Genomic DNA, 21,334 nt, shown 5'->3' on the forward strand with positions numbered 1-21,334 from the left:
GCCCTGCCATTCAATAAGATCATGGCTGATCTGTCGTGTCTCAGTTCCACATTCCCGCCCTCTCCCCATAACCCTTAATCCCCTCGCTTATCAAAAACCCATCAACCCGCTTCTTAAAAATATTTAGCGAGGCAGCCTCCACCACCTCAACGGGCAGAGAATTCCAGAGATTCACCACCCTTTGAGTGAAGAAGTTCCTCCTCAACTCCGTTCTAAACCGCCCCCCCCTTTATCTTGAGGCTGTGCCCCCTAGTCCTACTGTCCTTTCTGATCGGGAAGAGCCTCTCCACCTCTATCCTATCCATCCCATTCATCATCTTATACGTCTCAATGAGATCTCCCCTCATTCTTCTGAACTCTAACGAGTACAAGCCTAGTTTATTCAACCTCTCCTCATAGCTCAACCCCCTCAACTCCAGTATCAGCCTAGTAAACCTCCTCTGCACTCCCTCTAAGGCCAAGATATCACATATACTGTAGCGTGTCTACAAGAAGCTGACATCTAACTCACTGGGGATTAGTTAATTGTGATGTGGAAATGTCAGCGTTGGACTGGGGTTGCACAGTAAGAAGTTTCACAACACCAGGTTAAAGTCTAATAGCTTTGTTTGGTAGCACAAGCTTTCGGAGCACTACCCCTTCAACAAGTGAGTCTATGAAGATTACATAATTCGCAGGAAGGAAACTGTAGCTTTTGGGGGGGGGGGGGTGAGGGGCAAGGGGAGGGGGTGAGTGGAGGGGAGGGGAAGGGGAAGAAGAGTGGATGGGGAGGGGAAGGAAGGAAGGAAGTGGGGACGGGGGGTAACTTTGAATCTCTGACTGGATCAAAGGCAAAGGCAGCTTTTCGCCTCGAATCACAATGCCTTGGAGGGATGGGGAGTACATCCGGTTCAAGGGTGGGAGGTCAGGCTCTGCTGATGTCACCTCCGGTTGTGCAGCAGCCATTTTGTCAATCCGAGGAAACCTTTCCCGCTCCCTCCCGTCCGAAACCGACCCCTTGACAATTAAAAATAAATAAAAGCAATTCCGGAGCCGGCTTCACCTCAAAAAATCCTCCCGCTCTTATTTCTGTTTAGATTTCAGTCTCTAGACCATCTCGGGCGAGGCCTCGGCTGCAGCCACAGCGGGGCGGGGAGGTGGGGAGGGGGGAAACAGTGACATGTCGAGCGAGGAGAGTTACAAAGCCATCATCCGCTACCTGACTAACGAGAAGGAACCTTATGCGCCGGGGACCGAGGGCAACGTCAAGAGGAAGATCCGCAAGGCCGCCGCCTGCTACGTGGTGCGCCGCGGAACCCTGTACTACCAGAAGAAGCGCAAGGACCGCGACGAGTTCGACGAGCTGGAGGTGGTGCTGGAGGCCAAGAACCGGCGGGAGCTGATCGCCTCCTTCCACCAGAGCGCCGAGGGCTTCCACCTGACCCGGGAGCAGACCTGGAGGAACATCTCTCAGAGCTACTGGTGGAGAGGTGAGGGGAGGGGAGAGGCGAGGCCGGCACCGTGCACGGCGAGCACACACACACACACTCTCCCCTAAGCTGGGGGGGCAGTGGGGAAGTTGCAGCCAGGACACCAGGGGCGGGGAGAGCAGGAAGAGGACAGGCACCATTAATCAATTGGCAGGCCGGCTAATTAACCGAAGCCCGGCCGCACTCTCTCCCTCAACCGCGTCGGGAAATACAACGCCCAGAAAATGCAAATGTAACGAATCTTTTGTTTTGCCCGACACCCTTCATTGGCATTAGACATAAATTGTAAGTTATCATTTTTGCATGGTGCCCAAACGTACAGCCGGTATTTTAATTCTGTGACACTTCCCTCTCACCCATTGTATTTTAGTACTAAACCACAGCTTCTTTAGTTTACGTGGAACTTGTATTTCAAGAAATTGGAACCAGTCTTGTAAATTGCTAGTTTATATAATCGGATGGCTATCTTAATAAATTTGAGCCAGTTAGATGGCTATTTTTATCCCTGTTAATTTAACTTGTTTTGATGTAACTTTTTTAATGACCCCATTATGATAGGCCTAGATCTTTTAGTTTACTCTATTTGTATGGTTAACTTAACGTTGATAATAAGCCTGCTTGGAACGATACGCAAGGTCCACCGAGTTAGTCAGTTACCATCCAGCACACTCATAATACAATACATGGACTTCAGTAAGGCTTTTGTCGAGGTCTTGCATGGGAGACGGATCAAGAAGACAAGAACCCTTGTGATCTAGGGCAATTTGGCAAATTGTATCCAAAATTGATCATCAGGAGGAAGAGGGTGATAATGGAAAGTTGTTTTTGTGACTGGAAGCTTGTGTCCAATGGTGTACCACAGGGATCAGCGTGGGGTTCTTTGCTGTTTGTAGTGTACATTAATGAACTAGATGTTAATGTAGGGGTGTAATCAATAAGTTTGCAAATGACATGAAAATGTTCTGGTAATTAGAGCCACAGAATCCCTACAGTGCAGAAAGAGCTCATTCAGCCCATCTACACCAACTCTCCAAGAGAGTTTCCTACCCATGTGGCCTGGAAGCATTTGTATTCACCACAGATCATAAAGTGTGCTATAATTACATAATTCCATGCCACAAAAATTTTTGGATTGGAGCCAGAGATTGTCCGCAATGGCTTCTTTTCACAGACCTCAGGTAGGAAATGGTTATGTGCGTTTAGGGAAAGAAGTTGCTGAGTGAGTGAGGTGTGTGTGGGAAAAGGGGCATGTCATGAAGGGGATAACTGCAATGTGCATGTTTGGAGAGGAGGAAGAGCTTCACTAAGTCTTTATTCATCATTGCATAAAATAGTATTTTTATAAAATATTTTGAAAACTCAAATTTTCATATTTATATATATTTTACATTGATCATTAATGCACTATGCTGTTTTATTGCTGGCATCTGGAGGTCATGTTAATTTTCAGGCGTGCATTTATGTTTTCTTTGAGATGTGGCAAAGCCAATATTTGTTGCCCGTCCAAAGTTGTCCTTGAAAAGATGGTGGTGAGTTAAAGTTAGGTCATGTGGGAAAACAGTTTGCAAAGTACTGCCACAGTCCTTTGCTTCACTGCATTTACATAATCCAGCAAGGTCATGCTCTGTTGTCAGCATAGACTTCATCCTGTACATGCAGTGAGTGACTTGAATATTGAAATGCTGAGATCACTTTGGTGGTTTGATACACATGGTTTCATACAAAATCACAATCTTGATGGAAGTTGAAAGTAAACAAACATAAAACTAATATAAAACGGAAGTTTATTTATTAGTAACAAGTAAAGTTTACATTAACATTGCAGTGAAGTTACTGTGAAGTTCCCCTAGTCAACACAGTCCAGCACCTGTTCAGATCAATGAACCTAACCAACATGTCTTTCAGAATTTGGGAGGACACTGTACCACCCTGAGGAAACACGGGGAGAACGTGCAAACTCCACACAGAAGTGGGAATCAAACCCTGGAATCGAACTGTGCCACCCATTTGCTTTCTAATAATTTCACATATTTGAGGTGGCTTAGAAGCATTTGCATTCAGTAGAGATCATAACGTGTATAATTAAATAATTCCATGTCACTAAAATTTTTAGACTGTTTGTCTTCAGCCACTCTGTCCTTGTGCTCCTGCACCATTATCTTTGATGTGCTCCAAGTATCTATTCTTGACACCCTTTTATTTCTCATCCAACTGAGATGCATTCAATATCATCAGGACCAATTTTCATAAGTACACAGTTGGCACCCGGCTCTAACTTACTGAAAGGGTTAAAAATCACACAAGTTTAAAAAAAAATTCAAAAGTCTGAGGTCACTTACCACCTAACTCGGGAACGGCCTCTTCCCTGCTGCTATCAGACTTTTGAATGGACTTACCTTGTATTAAGCTGATCTTTTTCTACACCCTAGCTATGACTGTAATACTATATTCTCCACTATGAACAGTATACTTTGTCTATATAGCATGCAAGAAACAATACTTTTCACTGTAAATACATGTGACAATAATAAATAGAATTGAAATTAATACTGAGAAGCATGAAAGCCTGATTTTGGTTCCTACTACAAACTCTGTTCCCTGGCCATCAGTAACGTCAAAAGTCTGACAGCAGTAGGAAAGAAGCTGTTCTTGAGTCGGTTGGTACGTGATCTCAGACTTTTGTATCTTTTCCTGACGAAAGAAGGTGGAAGGGAGAATGTCCGGGGTGCGAGGTCCTTAACATGCTGGTTACTTTGCCGAGGCTGCAGGAAGTGTAGACAGAGTCAATGGATAGGAAGTTGGTTTGCGTGATTGATTGAGCTACATTCATATAGTTCCTTGTGGTCTTGGGCAGAGCAGGAGCTGTGATACAATCAAAAAGAATGCTTTCTATGGTGCATCTGTAAAAGTTCTGTAAAGATATGTAAAAGGATAATCAACCATAACTATCTAAGGAAATAAAGGTGGGTATCAAATTCAAAGAAACGGCATACAAAGTGGCAAAGATTTGTGGGAAATTAGAGGATTTGGATATCTTTTAACGGTTAACAAAAGCCACGAAAAAAGCCATAAAGAAAAGTAAGATTATATAAGTAAATTAGCTCAGAATATAAAAACATAGCAAAAGTTTCTACAAATATATTAAAAAAAGTGGCAAACGTAAATATTGGTCTTTTAGGGGATGAGAAGGGGAATTTAATAACAGGAAATGGCCAGTGCATTGAACAGATATTTTGTCAGTCTTTACAGTGGAAGACACAAATAACATGTCAAATATTGATGACAAGGTGAGGACCTGGAAATAATTATCACTAAAGCAGTGTTAGGTGAACTAATGCTGCTCAAGGGTAACAAGTCTCCTGGCTCTGATGGAATGCATCCTGGAGTACTAAAAAGAGTTGGTGGAGGAAATAGCAAATACATCTGTGGTAATTTACCAAAATTCGCTGGTCTGAGGCAGTTCCAGCAGATTGGAAAACAGGAAATGTGACGCCACAATAAGGAAGTAGACTAAAGACCATTAACAATATGCCAGTTAGCTTAACTTCTATAGTGGGTAAAATGCTTGAATGTATCATCAAGGTAGAAATAGCAAGGCATCAGGATAGAAATTGTCCCATTAAGGAGAGACAGCATGGGTTCATGAAAGGTAGATCATGTTTAACTAATTTGACATTACAAGCACATTGGACAATGGGGAACCGGTGGATGAGGTGTATCTGGATTTCCTGAAGGCATTCGACAAGGTGCTGCACAAAAGGTTGTTGCATAAGATAAAGGTGCACGGCATTATGGGTAATGTATTAGCATGGATAGAGGATTGGTTAACCAACAGAAGGCAAAGAAATGGGGTAAATGGGTGTTTTTCTGGTTGACGAACAGTGACAAGAGGTGTGCCTCAGGGATCAATGTTGGGACCACAATTGTTTACAATTTACATAGATAATTTGGAGTATGGGACTGAGCGTCGTGTGTCAAAGTTTGCAGAAGACACACTACACTGAGACACTGAGTGGTAGAGCAAGGTGAGCAGAGGACACTGAGCATTTGCAAAGGGATATAGATAGTTTAAATGAGTAGGCAAGGGTTTAGCAGATGGAGTACAATGTTGGTAAATCCATTTTGGTAGGAATAACAGAAAAATGAACTATTATTTAAATGGTAAAAGATTGCAGCATGCTGCTGTGCTGAGGGACCTGGGAATCCTTGTACATGAATCACAAAAAGTTGGTTTGCAGGTGCAACAGTTAATGATGAAGGCAAATGAAATTTTGTCCTTCATTGCTAGAGGGATGGAGTTTATAAACAGTTGCAGTTGTGTGAGGTGCTAGTGAGGCCACACCTGGAATACTGTGTACAGTTTTGGCCTCCTTACTTGAAAATATGGCACTGGAGGGGATGCAGAGTAGATTCACTAGGTTGATTCTGGAATTGAGAGGGTTGGCTTATGAAGAGAGACTGAGTAAATTAGGACTACACTCATTGGAATCTAGAAGAATGAGGGGGAAATCTTATAGAAACATATAAAATTATGAAGGGAATAGATAAGATAGAAGCAGGGAGATTATTTCCACTAGCGGGTTAAAATAAAACTAGAGTGCATAGCCTCAAAATAAGGGGGGAGTAGATTTAGGAGTGAATTGAAGAGGAACCTCCACTGAAAGAATTGTGAATCTGGAATTCCCTACCCAGTGAATCAGTTGAGGCTAATTGTTGAATGTTTTAAAGGCAAAGATAGATTTTTGAACAGTAAAGGAATTAAGGGTGAGCAGGCGGGTAAGTGGAGTCCACAAAAAGATCAGCCATGATCCTACTGAATGGCGGAGCAGACTCGAGGGGCCAGATGGCCTACTCCTGCTCCTAGTTCTTGTGTTCTTATTTCCATCTCTGTCATACTATCAAGCTTTATCCTCCCACAGTTCATTTGCTGAAATTGTCATTCATGTCTTTGTTTCCTCTAGACTTGACTATTCCAATGTGCTATCGTCCTATTTGTATTTTCTACCATCTGTAAATGTAAAGCCATCCAAAACACATCTGTCGGTATCCTAACGCACCAAGTCCCAATTGCCCATCATACGTGTACTACATTGGTTGTTAGTTAAAGAATTAAACCAGTTCAGTTTTAAAATTCTCAGCTTTGTTTTCAAATCCTTCCAAGGCCATATTCCTCCCTATCTCTGTAACTTCAAAAAGGCCCCCCAACCCTCAGATATCAATGCTTCTCTACTCTGTCCTCTTGACCATCCCTAATTTCTAACACTGCACCACTGATATTCATGCCTTCAGTATCCAAGGCCCTATGTGCTAGAATTCCCTCGGCCGCAATGTCTCCACGTCTTTCTTCCTTTAAGACACTTATTAAAACCTATCTCTTTACCCAAGGACATCTGCCCTAATATCTTCTTGCTTGGCTTGGTGTCAGATTTTTCATTATAATACTGCAATGACATGCCTTGGGAAGTTTCTTATATTAAAAGCACTTTATAAGTACAAAATGTTGACTAATCTATCAATTGGTTCATAACTAATACAGACATGAGGGGAAGAAAATCCTCTTAATGAAAGTTTTGGGGGCTTCTCCCAAGGTTGCTACACTCATCACATGTCATGCTTCAAATTTCTCATACTGCTTCTTAAAATATTTCCTGAAAGTTATAGAGGAAGAGGAGAAGTAGTCTTCCAACTTGATACTTATGTTGCATTCAGATTGACATTTGTCAACCGTTACCAAATTTTGTCAGTTTTTGAGGAGGAAACTGCATACCAGTGATAAGATAGCTTTTTTGTAAGTAAGTTGAAGCAATTAATCTGGTGAGCTCAGTTTCAGCAGATTATAGAGTGACAATGACAGCATTAAATGCATTGGCTTAAAAATGAAGTTTTGCAAACTTTTAAAAAACCTCTTAATATCAGTTTGCCCAGATTCGCTTGAGGTATATGGGGGGCACAGTGGTTAGCACTACTACCTTGCCGTGCCAAGAACCCAAGTCAGTTCCAACCTTTGGTGACTGTTCTCCCCATATCTGTGTGGTTTTCCTCTGGGCGCTCTGGTTTCTTCCCACAGTCCAAAACTATGCAGGTTAGGTGGATTGGCCATGATCAATGTGTGGGGGGAATAGGGTACAGGAGTGAGCCTAGGTAGGGTGCTGTTATGGGAGGGAAGGGCTTAGTGTAGATTTGATGGGCCAAATGGCCTCCTTCTGCACTGTAGGAATTCTATGGTTCTGTGATATTAGTTTTGATATACAAGAGACTTCAGAAACTCATTCCAAAGGGCCACCTAGTGGCCTGAGGCTAAACTATTCTGTGATAATTGATATAGCATTTAGTTTAGCATTGTTGACATAGTAGTTTACAGTTTTGACCAAAAAGAATGACTGAAATTGTGACAAGATCAGAAGGTTTGTGGACAGGAAGTGCATGTCCTGCAAAAAAATGAATGTTCCCAGTCCCTTGTTAGCTATCTGGAAGAGACAGTGAGCAAAAAATATTTTCAAGGAGCAGGAAAGAATTATGACACCAGTTCAACTTTTGTTGCTTGTGCTCAATTTCTAAACATTGCCTGAAGCACAGGAATTATGTCCCGCATCTTGGATCTGGATACAGCAAGTGAGAGAAGGGAATGGTAGATGAGGAATAAAGTAGAATTTCAAATAAGTAAAAGACTCACTGGAATAATTGTTTATTTTAAGTTTATATGTTTGATCCACAGGTGAATAAATATATATTTTTAGAACTATTAATGTGTGGCATATACAGAAGCTTATATGCTGCGGTTTTTTGGTGTTTTGTGATTTCGCTGAAGGACCCTCAGAATAAGGTGTGAGGGTTGAGGTAGAAAAAACATTATTTTGGACAATCATAATTAGGTTATTAAAGTGGTACCAACATCATACAATATTATTTTCAGGAAAATTGCACAGAAAATATCAAATTGTATTCAGGACAGCAAGTTGAGGAAAAGAAGTTAGTGCTGACTAAACAGTGCAATGTAGTATTTATTCAGTCATCTTTGTCATTTATTTCAAACTGATTTACGTCTGCCTTTCAAAGTCTAGTTGTTAATGAATCATAAATGTTCATTTTATGGCCCCAACTTTGGATTTCACTGCATTTTTAATTTTTTGATTTGATTTATTATTGTCACATGTATTAGCATACAGTGGAAAGTATTGTTTCTTGCGTGCTATACAGATAGAGGATACCTTTCATAGAGAAGGAAAAGAGGGAGTGCAGAATGTAGTATTACAGTCATAGCTAGGGTGTAGAGAAAGACCAACTTAATGCAAGGTAAGGCAACACAAAAGTCTGATGGCAGCAGAGAAGAAGCTGTTCTTGAGTCGGTTGGTACGTAACCTCAGACTTTTGTATCTTTTTCCCGACACAAGAAAGTGGAAGAGAGAATGTCTGGGGTCCTATATTATGCTGGCTACTTTGCCAAGGCAGTGGGAAGTGTAGACAGAGTTAATGGATGGGAGGCTGAGGGCTTTTTCAATTTTTTTTTCATGGGATTGGGAGAACTGACTACACCTGTGAACCTTCCTATATTTCTGGTGGCATTTTGTTTTAATTTCAGGCATTTTTAAGCAAGTGAAAGACTATATCAGAGAATGTATTCAATGCAAGGAAAAGGTCGATCGAAACAAGTCGGTATCTGCCGATACAATGGAAATCCTGGAGCAGCTGGGAATCGATACTCCGATGTTGGAGGATAGCAATGAAACTGATGATGAATTGAGTAATTCTGAGGGAAGATCCAGTGTTCCTCCACGACCTACTAGGAAAAAACATGTCCCAAAGCAAGAATTGGTATTTGTAAGTAATTTTTTTCTATACCTATACATTGTTATTACAGTGGAATCCAGTTAGTGAGAAAGAGGCAAATTTGCTGCCTCCCTGCCAGATAAAAAGTTACGTAATGATGGGCAGTTAACGATAGGAAAAAATGTGTTGTTTTCACTTTAATTTGTTTAAAATGACAACCACAGAACCTAACCCAATTTGTTAACAATAAATGGTGTCAGTAAGAATACCTTAGAGTAACAATAGACGTAGAGCTTTTCCTTCAACCCCAATTCCCATCCCATCCACTTGAACAATGTCCATCATAGTTTTAAAAGGGGGAATTGTGTTTGACAAATTTATTAGAGAGTTTTGAGAGTGTAACTAGTAGAATAGATAAAGGGGAACCAGTAGATGTGGTATATCAGGATTTGTAAAAGGCATTCCATAAGGTGTCACACAAATGGTTAATAGGTAAGTTAAGGGCTCATGGGGTTAGAAGTAAGGTATTACCATGGACAGAGAATTTGATAGCAGACATGAAGCAAAGATTAGACATAAATGGTGCATCCTCAAGATAATAAGCTACGAACAGTGGAGTACCACAAGGATTAATTCTGAGGCCTCAGCTACTTACATTGTTTATTAATGATTTAGACAAAGCAATAGGGTAATATATCTAAATTTGCCAACAATACAAAACTAGGTGTAAAATTAAGTTGAGGAGGGCACAGAGAGGCTGCAAAGAGGTACAGACAGGATAAATAATTGGCCAACAAGACGATAGATGAAGTATCTCTTGGTCAGACATTGAGTTGTTTCATAACGGATAACAGTGCGGAAATCGGCCATTTGACCCAACACACCTATGTCAGTATTTATACTTTGCACAGATCTCCCAGTTTAATTTGTCTAACTGTATCAACATACCTATTCCCCTCTCCCTCATGTACTTACCTAGTATCCCTATAGCTGCACCTATGTTATCTCCTTCAAACACTCCATGTGGTCATGTGTTCCACATTCTCAACACTCTTGAGTAAAGAAAGCTCTGAGTTATTTACTGGATTTGTTAGTGACGAGATTATGTTTATCATCTCCAGTGCTGTTCTCTTTCATGAATGGAGACTCTAACAGAGCTAAATGAATGATAGTTGAAGATGGTATTTTGTGGTTCTTCAATTGGTTGATAATTACTCAGTTATTAAATGACTTAGATTATTGTAACACATTTTGAAATATACAAATACTGTAAATCGATTTATTCAGGTGGATAGCAAGGGCCTTGTGAAGCAGGAATCTGAAAAGCACTGTCAATTAGTGTTAGAGCAATTGAACGTTCAGAGGCTATTCAACCAGTTCTGTGATGTCACACTTCTGATTGAGGGAGAGGAGTACAAAGCACATAAGTCCATTCTGGCAGCAAGCAGCGAATATTTTCGAGAACTCTTCATCGAAAAGGGGGCAGTCTCCAGTCATGAAGCTGTTGTCGATCTTTCAGGTATGGAATAATTGAATAATTTAATAGGTGACCATTATGGCTATGAATTGTAGTGTTTATCTACCATTGTGGTTTCATGTTTGCTAAGGATTGAGGGTAAACTTCACCCAATAGCATGAAACAAGCCAGAAGGTTATACAGGAGTTTTACTCCTGCTGAGTGGAATGTACATGCTTTGTTCCTGCAGAGATACTAATTAAGGTGTGTTTTTACTTTCATTCTGATATTGCTCTTTCTTCTTTGACCTATCTTTGTTACCTTCATATCCTGAAGGCATTAACATCCCCACATGACCCAGCTGCAGTAGAATTCCACAGGGGCTGATTACACTTGTGTGCTGCACCCATATAGCCCCAATAACGACTCATTTATTTAGAAACTGAACCATCCTCTGCCCATTTTAGTTACCCTGGCTACCTGCCACCAAGTCAGATGATGGATTCCATGTTATTAACCCATTTTATATTTAATATATTTAGCTTTCCTTAACAGCCTCATTTAATTCAGGGTGTTTCAATAGCTTATTTATTTGCAACATATTTTCCCCTCCTGTGAATTCTTGCTCATTAATTTTGTTGTCATCAGGTTTCTAGTATACTGCAGTGAACCTACCTCAGTTTGTCCTACAAGACCCAAAAGAATTTGGTGATCTCTGATTTTAAAAACAAGTGGTTTGTAATTCACAGTGTTCCCCTTTTGGTTCACATTTATATTTCAGTGATAAATGGTAATAATTATAGGAAATGAGATGTGAGGGAAGGTTCATTAATTTAATTGAATATTTTTGTAATCTTACATTTTAATTGCATAAATACTTGAATTGCAATTTGAATTATATTCTATATTTTATTTCTGTATAACAACCAATTTGGCCACCTTGATGCGTGCACACTATATGGACAAGAGGCCAGGCAACTCAATCCTAGATATCACCAACAATTGAAGTAGCTACCACAAAATGTTAAAAGTGTTGTATTCTAATTTTTCCATCTTTCTGATGGTGACATTTTTGATTCATGGTCAATGATTCCTGCAGTGACGGAAGTGAAACTGAGATTCTGAAATCAAATTAGCATTTCATGTTATGGCTTCTAATTGGAAAAATTGACACATTCGTATTTATTATCAAATTGGCATGATGGATTTCATATTATTACATTTTATATCTAATAAATTTAGCTTTTCTTTCTTAACATCTTGAACTGAATGAAGTTGTTTTGATAACTTGCTTATGTGCAATTCTTTCCTCTCTGGTGGATCCCTGCTCTTTAATTTTGTTGTCATCAGATCTCCACATTCAGCTTTTAGCATACTACAGTAAGCCTACTTCAGTTTATCGTCTTAAATCTGAAAGAATCTGCTTTTAAAAATGCATATTATGCATTTGTTATGGAGATGTGTAAAATACTGCACTTTTAATTCCCTTCTAGGGTTTAATAAGACAAGTTTTCTGCCATTGTTGGAATTTGCCTATACATCTGTCTTGGCATTTGATTTCTGCCACATGGCTGATGTTGCCACATTGGCACGACATCTACTGATGCATGAAGTTCTGGAGATATGTGAGCATGTACACAAACAATTGGAGGAAAGGAAAATTACAGTGTACCAAAAAGGAGATGTGAAAACTCTTAATTCTAGAGTCAACACCCCAGATGTGGAGGTGCCAATGGATGTTAGTACTTTGGAAAATCCGGAGCCTGAAACGAATGAAAATGCTGCTGATGACCCCATAACAGTGGTACTTCAGGAGGCTGTACAAATTCCTGTACCTGCTGAAGCCCCTGCATCCAGTATGGAAGTGGAGACCTTGAACGAAGCAGCAACACATGAATCAGAAGTGACACAGACAGCTGAAGAACTGACAGTTCAGCAAAGTCAGGATACTCTGGACTGCCCTGCAGAAGGCAATAGTGATGAAAGTAGCCCGGCTAATGAAAAAGCTAAACCCGTGGAGTCCAGTATAATTGTGCCAGATCTGGAAAGCACAGAGAGTGATGACAAGGATGTGAAAGAAACTCCCATTGCCAATGTACAGGTGGACTCACCTGTTGTTAATGGGAATGAGAATGAAGACCAAGTCAAAGAGGAGTCTGCAGACACTCTGAGTGCAGACACTCTGAGTGGCAATGTATCAGATGTGCCAAAACGAAAGCGCGGTAGGCCACCAAAATTGCATGACAAACAGAAATTTGCTGTTGCTTCTTCTTCCAAATGCCTCTTAGATGATACTTACAAAAGCAGATTACGACAACGTACGCTGGCTGAAGGTGGATACATTCGATTACACAAAGGAACTGAAAAGAAGCTGCGGGCCAGAAAAACTAACCTAAAATCTGCAACACAGCAGGTACAAATTTTAAACTGCAGTGTTTTGAGAAATGGGTAATATATTACATCATATATCAGATATTCTTAGTCTATTATCATGTTTGCCTGACATTTCTAGTTGACTACAAAAATTCCTTTCTGATTTTTGCAGAATATTGGATTAAGCAATATAAAGACCTTTAATTCAAAGTTACAAAAAGTCCTCACTTAAGAGTTGTGGTTGCATTCCTGAACATTGATATTTTAAGTGAATCATTGGTCCCCATTGGAATTAATGTTAAAGCCAGAGTTGAGTTCTTTGTTTTTTTTTCTGGGCAAGAAATATTCAGTGTACACGTTGATATACTCTACCGTACATGTCTACTAAATCACTAAATATAACAGAAATACTATATACATTTAAATTAGATAACACAAAATCCTCCAAACAGGCCCAAGTAACACAGCAATCTGTCTCGCCTTGAGCACTCCTCAACTGTAGCTCAACTTTTTGCTTGCTTTCTTCCACTTTACCTCTGTTTCTGTCTCTCCCTTTCCCACTCTTGTCTTTGCCTCTCTTTCTCTCATGCTTTTCCTCCTTCCTAACAGTCTGCTGAGTCCTTTACCATGCCTCAGCCCTGGGTTATTGACACTTCAACACCCAATCAGTGGCTGGCAGCCTTACACTCCTGTTCCTTTGTCCCTTCACTCTACTCCTGTTCCAAAATCTTGGGCTTTCCTTGCAGCTTAGGCCTCTGGTGACAGCAGCAGTGGCTCCAGCATCAGAACATCATTTGTGGCGTCTGGGCCAGAGTTCAATGTGGGGATCAGGGCTAAGATGCAGATACCATAAAACTGAAAATGGCAAAGCAAATTTATTAAAACAACCTAAACAATAGAAGATGTTAATGATTTTAAGTGGAATGATTTAAAAGTGAGAATTTCCTGTATATTGAGAAATGGTTGGGGCTTATTTGGAAAATAAGTGCAAAATTGATCAAGAGTGCTGCTGATGCTTGTAGCTACTCCAACAGGACATCTGCTGTCGTTAAAGGCTCATCTACCTTGTGCCATCTTCATACATTTTATGTAGCTTGCCTGCAACTGCTCTGTGATGCCTAACTACCTGAGGTCAACCTCCCTTTCTGTTGCCTTCCAGTTTGCCCTTTAAGAGAGATCTCTGTAGCTTCGCAGCCCTGATTGGCCGATTATATGGACATTTCTTTAACTTTGTAAGAGTTCTTTCTCTTTCTCTTTTTCAATTTCAATTACCTCTTTACCAGTCTTGTGGTCTGTATATGGAAGTTTTCAGATATATCTGAGTGTCCACATTTCAAGGCCAAAGATTATATTGGAACTTCGTAAATCCTGCAAACCTAAAGCAATTATTACATATGTATCAAATATTCACATTTTTCATGTTTCTGTTCACAGTTTCAGGATCATTTACATCTAGATTGTCAATTTTGACTTATTTTTGCAAGTATAATAGCTTTTAAAAAATATATTCTCAGAACTAGAGTTTCAGATTTTCAGACAGTGTAAGGATCACAGATTTCTTTCCTTTTATCAAGTTACTGTGGTGGGATTTGAACCCTTATTTTCTGGATTACAAATCCAGTCACACAATCCACTGCACTAAAGCCCCCAGCCGTTCCTCCTTCCCATTTAAAGAAAGTGAGATATCAACTGTAACAAGTAAAAAGGATGGCTTCTTTATCAGTGCTCTAGTGAATAGCTGTGCCACAGGGAAATCCTAAGTTTGTTGATGGCAATTGCATGTCACAATTGGCTTTAAATAAAGATTTTGATTTTGACTTGATTTGATTTATTATTGTCACATGTATTAGCATACAACGAAAAGTTTTGTTGTTTGCGCACTATACAGATAAAGCATACCATGTCCAAAGCATGGAACTCTTGATGCTAATCCAGTTCCTTATGCAATGTTAGATTTGGAGATGTAAAAGAAAAATAATATTATAGAAGGTGTGTTGTATCGCCTTCAACTTAGAGGTCAGTGACTAAAATTTGTATAGTCACAGATTGATTGAAAGAGCAGAGGAAAACTTGTGCCGTGGGCCTATTAATTGTCACCATTTTTAAAAACCTTTTGTTTGAAACTTCATCTGTATTTTAATGGGCTACTAAGTCTTTCACAATGTCAAGTGGTTTTAAAAAGGCTCTGTTAGGCAATTACTTAACAAAGTTTGTACTGAGAGCTTTAAATGACCCAGTGTGAATTTTGTTTTCAAAGGCAATAAAACTATTGAAGCGCTATGCGGCTTTTCAATAGTTTTGGTGCTATTTTACATGTAGTTTGGTGTATAAAGCGGCAGCACTTGGAACAATATTCTGCACAACATTATTCCTTTTGTTTTTATTCCAATTCAATCAAATCAAGTCCAATTCAGAGCCTCAACAAGTTGAGACATTCCTGATCCAAGCTGACAAGACAGGGCTCTCACCTCCTGTCTCGGGCTTGATCTGCATGATCCAAGCTGATTGGAGTAGGCATAGCTCCTCCTCCAAAGCTTGATCTCATTTGCATCTTAGCCAAAAGGCCAAGATGTCACTTTTAAAAATTGCTTCAAATGAAGTTAAAATGCAACCTAATGACCTCAACCAAGCACAGCATGGCGATACTACACTTGATCTTAGCTGAAAGGCTGATTTGAACAAGTGAAATCATTTAAAGTCAAGAATATGTGAAGTGTGAAACATACTTCACGTACCTTTCAGTATTGATTGACTTTTGGGAAAACTGTTGTTTCATTTGAGTTGAAATAAGAATGTATTTTAGTGTGCTGTCAGCTTGATTCAGTGACAGTGCTCTGGACCGGAGTCAGAAGCTTTTGGTTAAAGCCACACTCCAGGATTTCTGCACATAATCTGGGCTGACATTTTAACAGCACTGAAGGGGTGTGGTTTTATCACGGGTGCTATTTTCAGGAGCACTAAGCCGCCTGCAGTGTTTAGAAAAATACTGTGATTTTTTTTGAAAAAGTGAAATGTTCTCCTGGTAGCTATCTGAGGCTGAGCTAGAGTAGTCACAAACTCTGTCACTTTTGATGCCACCGTGAGTTTTCAACATATCCATGCTGTTGCTAAGACTGTCTATCCCGCCTCCATTACATCTCACTGTCTCCCCACTGCCTCAACTCATGTGTTGCTGAAACCCTCATACATAGCTATGCTGCCACCAGACTTGATTATTACTGGCTTGCCTCACACATTCTACCCTCCTTAAACATCAGGTTATTCTAAACCCTGCTGTTGTGTACTTACTCTCACCAAATGCCATTCATCCATCACCTATACTGGTTACCAGTTAAACAATGCCTCAACCTAGTCTCATATTTGGATTAGAGGATCGAGATTTATGAAAGTTGGAGAGAAATGTCACAGTTTAGTGTTTTTGGGAATTCACCCTGGAAGAAATTTGGGAAAGTCTAGATGTAAATCCTAAACAAAGAGTTTGGCTCATCGACCCAAAAATGACATCTTTCATTGTGAAAACTAACTAGTTTTTTTTAGCAAGATGTGTTTTGCAAATGGTGCTGTGCAAATGGCTGGATTCTTTGTGTCATTGATTTGCCAGTTACAACAAAGCTGCTGCAGAGAAATGCCAAACAAAAAGCAGACATCTCTCACTGTGAGAGAAAATAAACATTGTTTATTCTCTGGCTGCTATTGCATGGATCTTTGAGGAGATTGAACAGCATTCAGTCAGTAGTTTAGGAGTAGATTGTTTGTCTGCCATCACCTAGAGATAACATGGGGATTTTGTAGAGCAGGTTTGTCCAAACCATGGCCTGGGAGCTACAGGTGGCCCCTGAGGCTTTCTGATGTGCAGTGTCATGTTGTTGGATTCAGTCTTTGATGACTTTGTGGTCGTAACTTTGAAAAATGCTGTGAACCTGATCATCCAACGGCAAGCTGGCTTATTCTTGATTTTAGCTAAGATTTTAGCTATCCTCAAGATAAGGGGGGGGTGCCGTTTTGAACGGAGTTGAGGAGGAACTTCTTCACTCAAAGGGTGGTGAATCTCTAGAATTCTCTGCCCGTTGAAGTGGTGGAGGCTGCCTCGCTAAATATATTTAAGACACGGGTAGATAGGTTTTTGGTAGGCAAGGAAATTAAGGGTTATGGGGAGAAAGCGGGAAAGTGGAACTGAGCCATTTCAGATCAGCCATGATCTTATTGAATGGCGGGCTATCGAAGGGCTAGATGGCCTACTCCTGCTCCTACTTATGTTATTATGCTACATTCGCTCAGAAATTGTACCTTTTTTAACACAATTTTCTTTGATATTCAGTTTATTGTGGTAGCAAGTGTTATGTTTCCAAGTTTTTCTCATGGCCCCTTCAGTGAGAAATAACCCTGACTGAGTGGGTGGTGGTGTGGGAAATAAGTGACTGATCAAGTTGGGGTGTGGCAGTGAGTAATTGACCGTGTGAATGGGAGTGAGTGTGGGTCTGCCTTACACCCATTCTATTTTCTCACTTGCTGTCACTGCCACATGCCAAAACATACACATGCTTGCACCCACATACTCCTGTTCACTACACTGACCCTCTAACACTCTGGTGATTTTTATTGCTTCCTGTTTTAACAATTTATTGTTACAACACTGTTTTTAATTGTAATCCAGTTCATTGTTTTCACCTTTCCAAAGTTTACTCATCAGCCCTTGAGTGAGAAAAATATGCAAATATGGCCCCAGAAGCAAAAAGGTTGAACAAGCCTGATGTATTGAATAGAGGGATTTATGTCATTAGAAAATAGTTCAGTGTTCTGAAAGTCCATAAAAGAACTGTGTTGCTGTGTTACTTAAACCCTGTAATTCTTAACCCTCAAATATGTGAAAATATTTCTTCTCTAGGTTGCCCAGAAATTGGTGAAGAGAGGTAGAAAGATGCAACCAAAACGAACTGCTGTAGAGGGGGATGATGTTGAGATGGAGCACAAATGTAATGAATGTGGAAAGACTTTCCCAAAACGTTACACCTTGATGATGCACATCATGACCCACAATAGAACCAAAGAATTTAAATGTCCGGTAAGCGTTCTGTGGAATTAAAAAAATTCAAATCTAGTAAATGTTCCAGTGTTGTCTTGTGTTGCTGATGGAACCAATTAGTTTAGTGCTGTGTAATGTTTGTGAATTTTCAGATTCCAAATTTTAGATTCAGAGCAAAATTACTCATGTAATGATTTTACTGTCTTCATTCAATTGAAGCTTAAAATTGGCTAAAGTATATTGTTATCTGCAATAAAGGTTTTTTTTGCACTTATTAAGTCCTAGCACTAATCCCTGTGGTTCAGTGTGATTTGGACAAGTTGAGTGAGAGGACAAATGCAGTAAGTATAATGTGGATAAATATGAGGTTATCCACTTTGGTAGCAAAAACAGGAAGGTAGATCATTATATGAATGGCTTTAGATTGGGAGAGGGTATTGTGTAATAAGACATTTGTCGTCACCAATCCCTTTCTCTTCACATGTCTATAGAATCTTCTGCAGTCAGTTTTAATGTTCCCTGCAAGTTTACTCTTGTGCTCTATTTCTCTTTCTTAATCAATCCCTCTATCCTCCTTTGCTGAATTCTAAACTGCTACCAATCCTGTGATCTGCTGTTTCTTTTTTCTAGCCAATTTGTATGCCTCTTGTATGGATCTCATATTACCTCTAATTTCCCTTGTAAGCCACGGTTTGGCCACCTTCCCCATTTTATTTTTGCGCCAAACAGTTTTGAATACTGATTACAGTTCACTCATACGCCCTTTGAATGTTTGCCATTACCTAACCACCATCATTCCCTTTAAGTAACTGCCCTTTGGTGTTTCTCAGCTCTACCCATAGAGATCCCACATTAGCAGAACTAATATGTTCTGATACTTCAGGCCTGCAGTAGGGATGGCAAGGAAGAGGAAGCCATATAGGATTTTTTCTAATATAAAATTGGAAAATAAATTTTATTGATGGCTTTGCAGTTAAAACTTCAAGCACGATATGCTACTGATTGATGTAGATCTATGCCTAATTTGTCCTGGATTAATTAACAAAGAACAACCCAGCACGGGAAACAGGCCCTTCGGCCCAACGAGCCCGCGCCGCCGCATCACCCTACACCTATTCTACCCTGCATATCTACGAATGGAACCCCTAACTTAGCCAGATTCAGGGGAGAATAGTGTCAATTTGGTAAAACCAATCAGCCTAAGAGCACATCTTTGGGGTGTGGGAGGAAACCGGAGCGCCCGGAGGAAACCCACGCAACCACAGGGAGAATGCGCAAACTCCCACAGACACAGGCCCAAATCCATGTATCTGCACAGCTAGCAGTGCTAGTCACCGAGCTGTTGCGGCGCCCGTCTACCGGTCCAGGATCAAGCACACACACCGACACGAAGTACTAGGCCACTCCCGGAACTTCCAAGAGCAGTCCACGCACGACCCACCGTGTGCATGCCCCTCATTTGACACAAGGTGGACCTCCACCTGCGGAATAAAAAGACAAAAACGTTAATCTTACAAGCCTGCTTTTCCGGTGTCTCCCGAGGTTCTAACCTTATTTAATAGCCTCTACCATAACCCTCCATCCTCGTTTCACTCATGTGTCTATCTAACTGAACCTTAAACGAGTCCAACGTTCCTGCCTCCACCACCCTACTCGGTAGCGCGTTCCACACCCCCACAACTCTCTGCGTAAAGAACCTTCCTCTCACTTCCAAATTATACCTCTCCCCCCTCACCCTTAAATCATGACCTCTCGTGTTTGTACCCAGTCTAGGGAGCAGTCTCTCACTATTAACTCTATCTATTCCCTTCAGTATCTTATATACCTCTATTATGTCCCCCCTCAATCTCCGTCTTTCCAAGGAGAATAGTCCCAGTTTCTCTAACCTTTCCTCGTAACCCAGCCCCTCCATGCCAGGCAACATCCTGGTAAACCTCCTCTGCACCCTTTCCAGAGACTCCACGTCCTTCCGGTAGTAAGGTGACCAGAACTGGACGCAGTACTCCAAATGCGGTCTAACCAACGTTCTGTACAACTGAAGCACTAGACGGCAGCTTTTATACTCTATACCCCTTCCTATAAAGGCTAACATTCCATAAGCCTTCCTAACAACCTTCTCCACTTGTGACGCAACCTTCATGGATTGTGAACCTGCACTCCCAGGTCCCTCTGTATGTCTATACTCCTAATCTGTCTACCTTTTATCACATAGCTCCTCTCTGCATTATTCCTTCCAAAATGCATCACCTCGCATTGGTCAGGATTAAATTCCATCTGCCACCTATCTGCCCAATGCACCAACCTATCTATATCCTGTTGTATCACCTGACAATCCAGTTCAGTACCCGCCAACCCTGCCATCTTGGTGTCATCAGCAAACTTGCTGATCACACCACCTACGCTCTCTTCCAAGTCATTTATGTATACTACAAAGAGGAGAGGTCCCAGTACTGAGCCCTGCGGCACACCACTGGTCACTGGCCTCCAGCCCGACAAGGTCCCCTCCACAACTACCCTCTGTCTCCTATTACCCAGCCAGTTCTCAATCCATTAATTAATCCTAACTCTGTGCATATGCTGGCATCCATGATTTGGCTTGTCTCTGATGTTTTCATATAATGTGCTGACACACACTCCGGGTGTTCACAGATAAAGAATGGCTTCTTGAGCTAGGTAAAAGCAGTTGGTCCCTCTGGAGATATCCTCTATTGCTGAAAGGAGAAAGTATAGGAAGAAGAAGACAAACCTGACGAGTAAAATTCATACAATTTTTGAAGCCTGCACTTCTGTTACAAGACATTATTTACTATGACAGCAATCTTAGTTAACTATTTCCTTACTGCTTTAGCTCTGTGAGAAGGAATTCCTCTACAAAGCTTCGCTCCTTTCTCATCTTCTGCGGCACAAACGGAACAACGAGCAAATAGATGAGAGTCCTGGAGGAAGGACAAAGCGACAGTTCATCTGTGATATCTGTGGAAAAACATTGCCCAAGCCATATAACCTACGACTTCATATGCTTAAACACACGGGTGTCAAGCCACATGTGTGCAAGGTGAGGATTTATTGTGAAAGATTTCAGCTAGTATTTCAAAGTGAACTTTTCAGTAATGGTGCTGTGAGTTTTTTTTCCATGTTAAAAGTACGATGTGAATGCATGTTGTGAAGGAGGAACTGAGTGAGGTATAAATCTAGGACAAGCAGAATGTTTTACATTACAGCCATTTGGCATGTGCAATGTAGGTT

The 21,334-nt window shown here is 40.7% G+C and overlaps 1 protein-coding gene across 1 annotated transcript in view; it reads left to right on the forward strand.

Moving 5' to 3' along the window:
- Positions 1 to 930: 930 nt before the first annotated feature.
- zbtb11 (zinc finger and BTB domain containing 11) overlaps positions 931 to 21,334 on the forward strand; it is a 30,983-nt gene continuing 10,579 nt past the window's right edge. The window contains exons 1-6 of the mRNA XM_080203495.1: positions 931 to 1,469; positions 9,049 to 9,287; positions 10,524 to 10,755; positions 12,186 to 13,105; positions 17,951 to 18,127; positions 20,937 to 21,143. Of these exons, the coding sequence (XP_080059621.1) occupies positions 1,160 to 1,469; positions 9,049 to 9,287; positions 10,524 to 10,755; positions 12,186 to 13,105; positions 17,951 to 18,127; positions 20,937 to 21,143 (2,085 nt within the window). The 5' untranslated portion in view covers positions 931 to 1,159. The remainder of the gene's footprint in view (positions 1,470 to 9,048; positions 9,288 to 10,523; positions 10,756 to 12,185; positions 13,106 to 17,950; positions 18,128 to 20,936; positions 21,144 to 21,334) is intronic.

This window comes from Carcharhinus amblyrhynchos, chromosome 15 (genome assembly GCF_965287045.1).
Source record: "Carcharhinus amblyrhynchos chromosome 15, sCarAmb.v2.hapA, whole genome shotgun sequence".
NCBI classification, from domain to species: domain Eukaryota; kingdom Metazoa; phylum Chordata; class Chondrichthyes; order Carcharhiniformes; family Carcharhinidae; genus Carcharhinus; species Carcharhinus amblyrhynchos.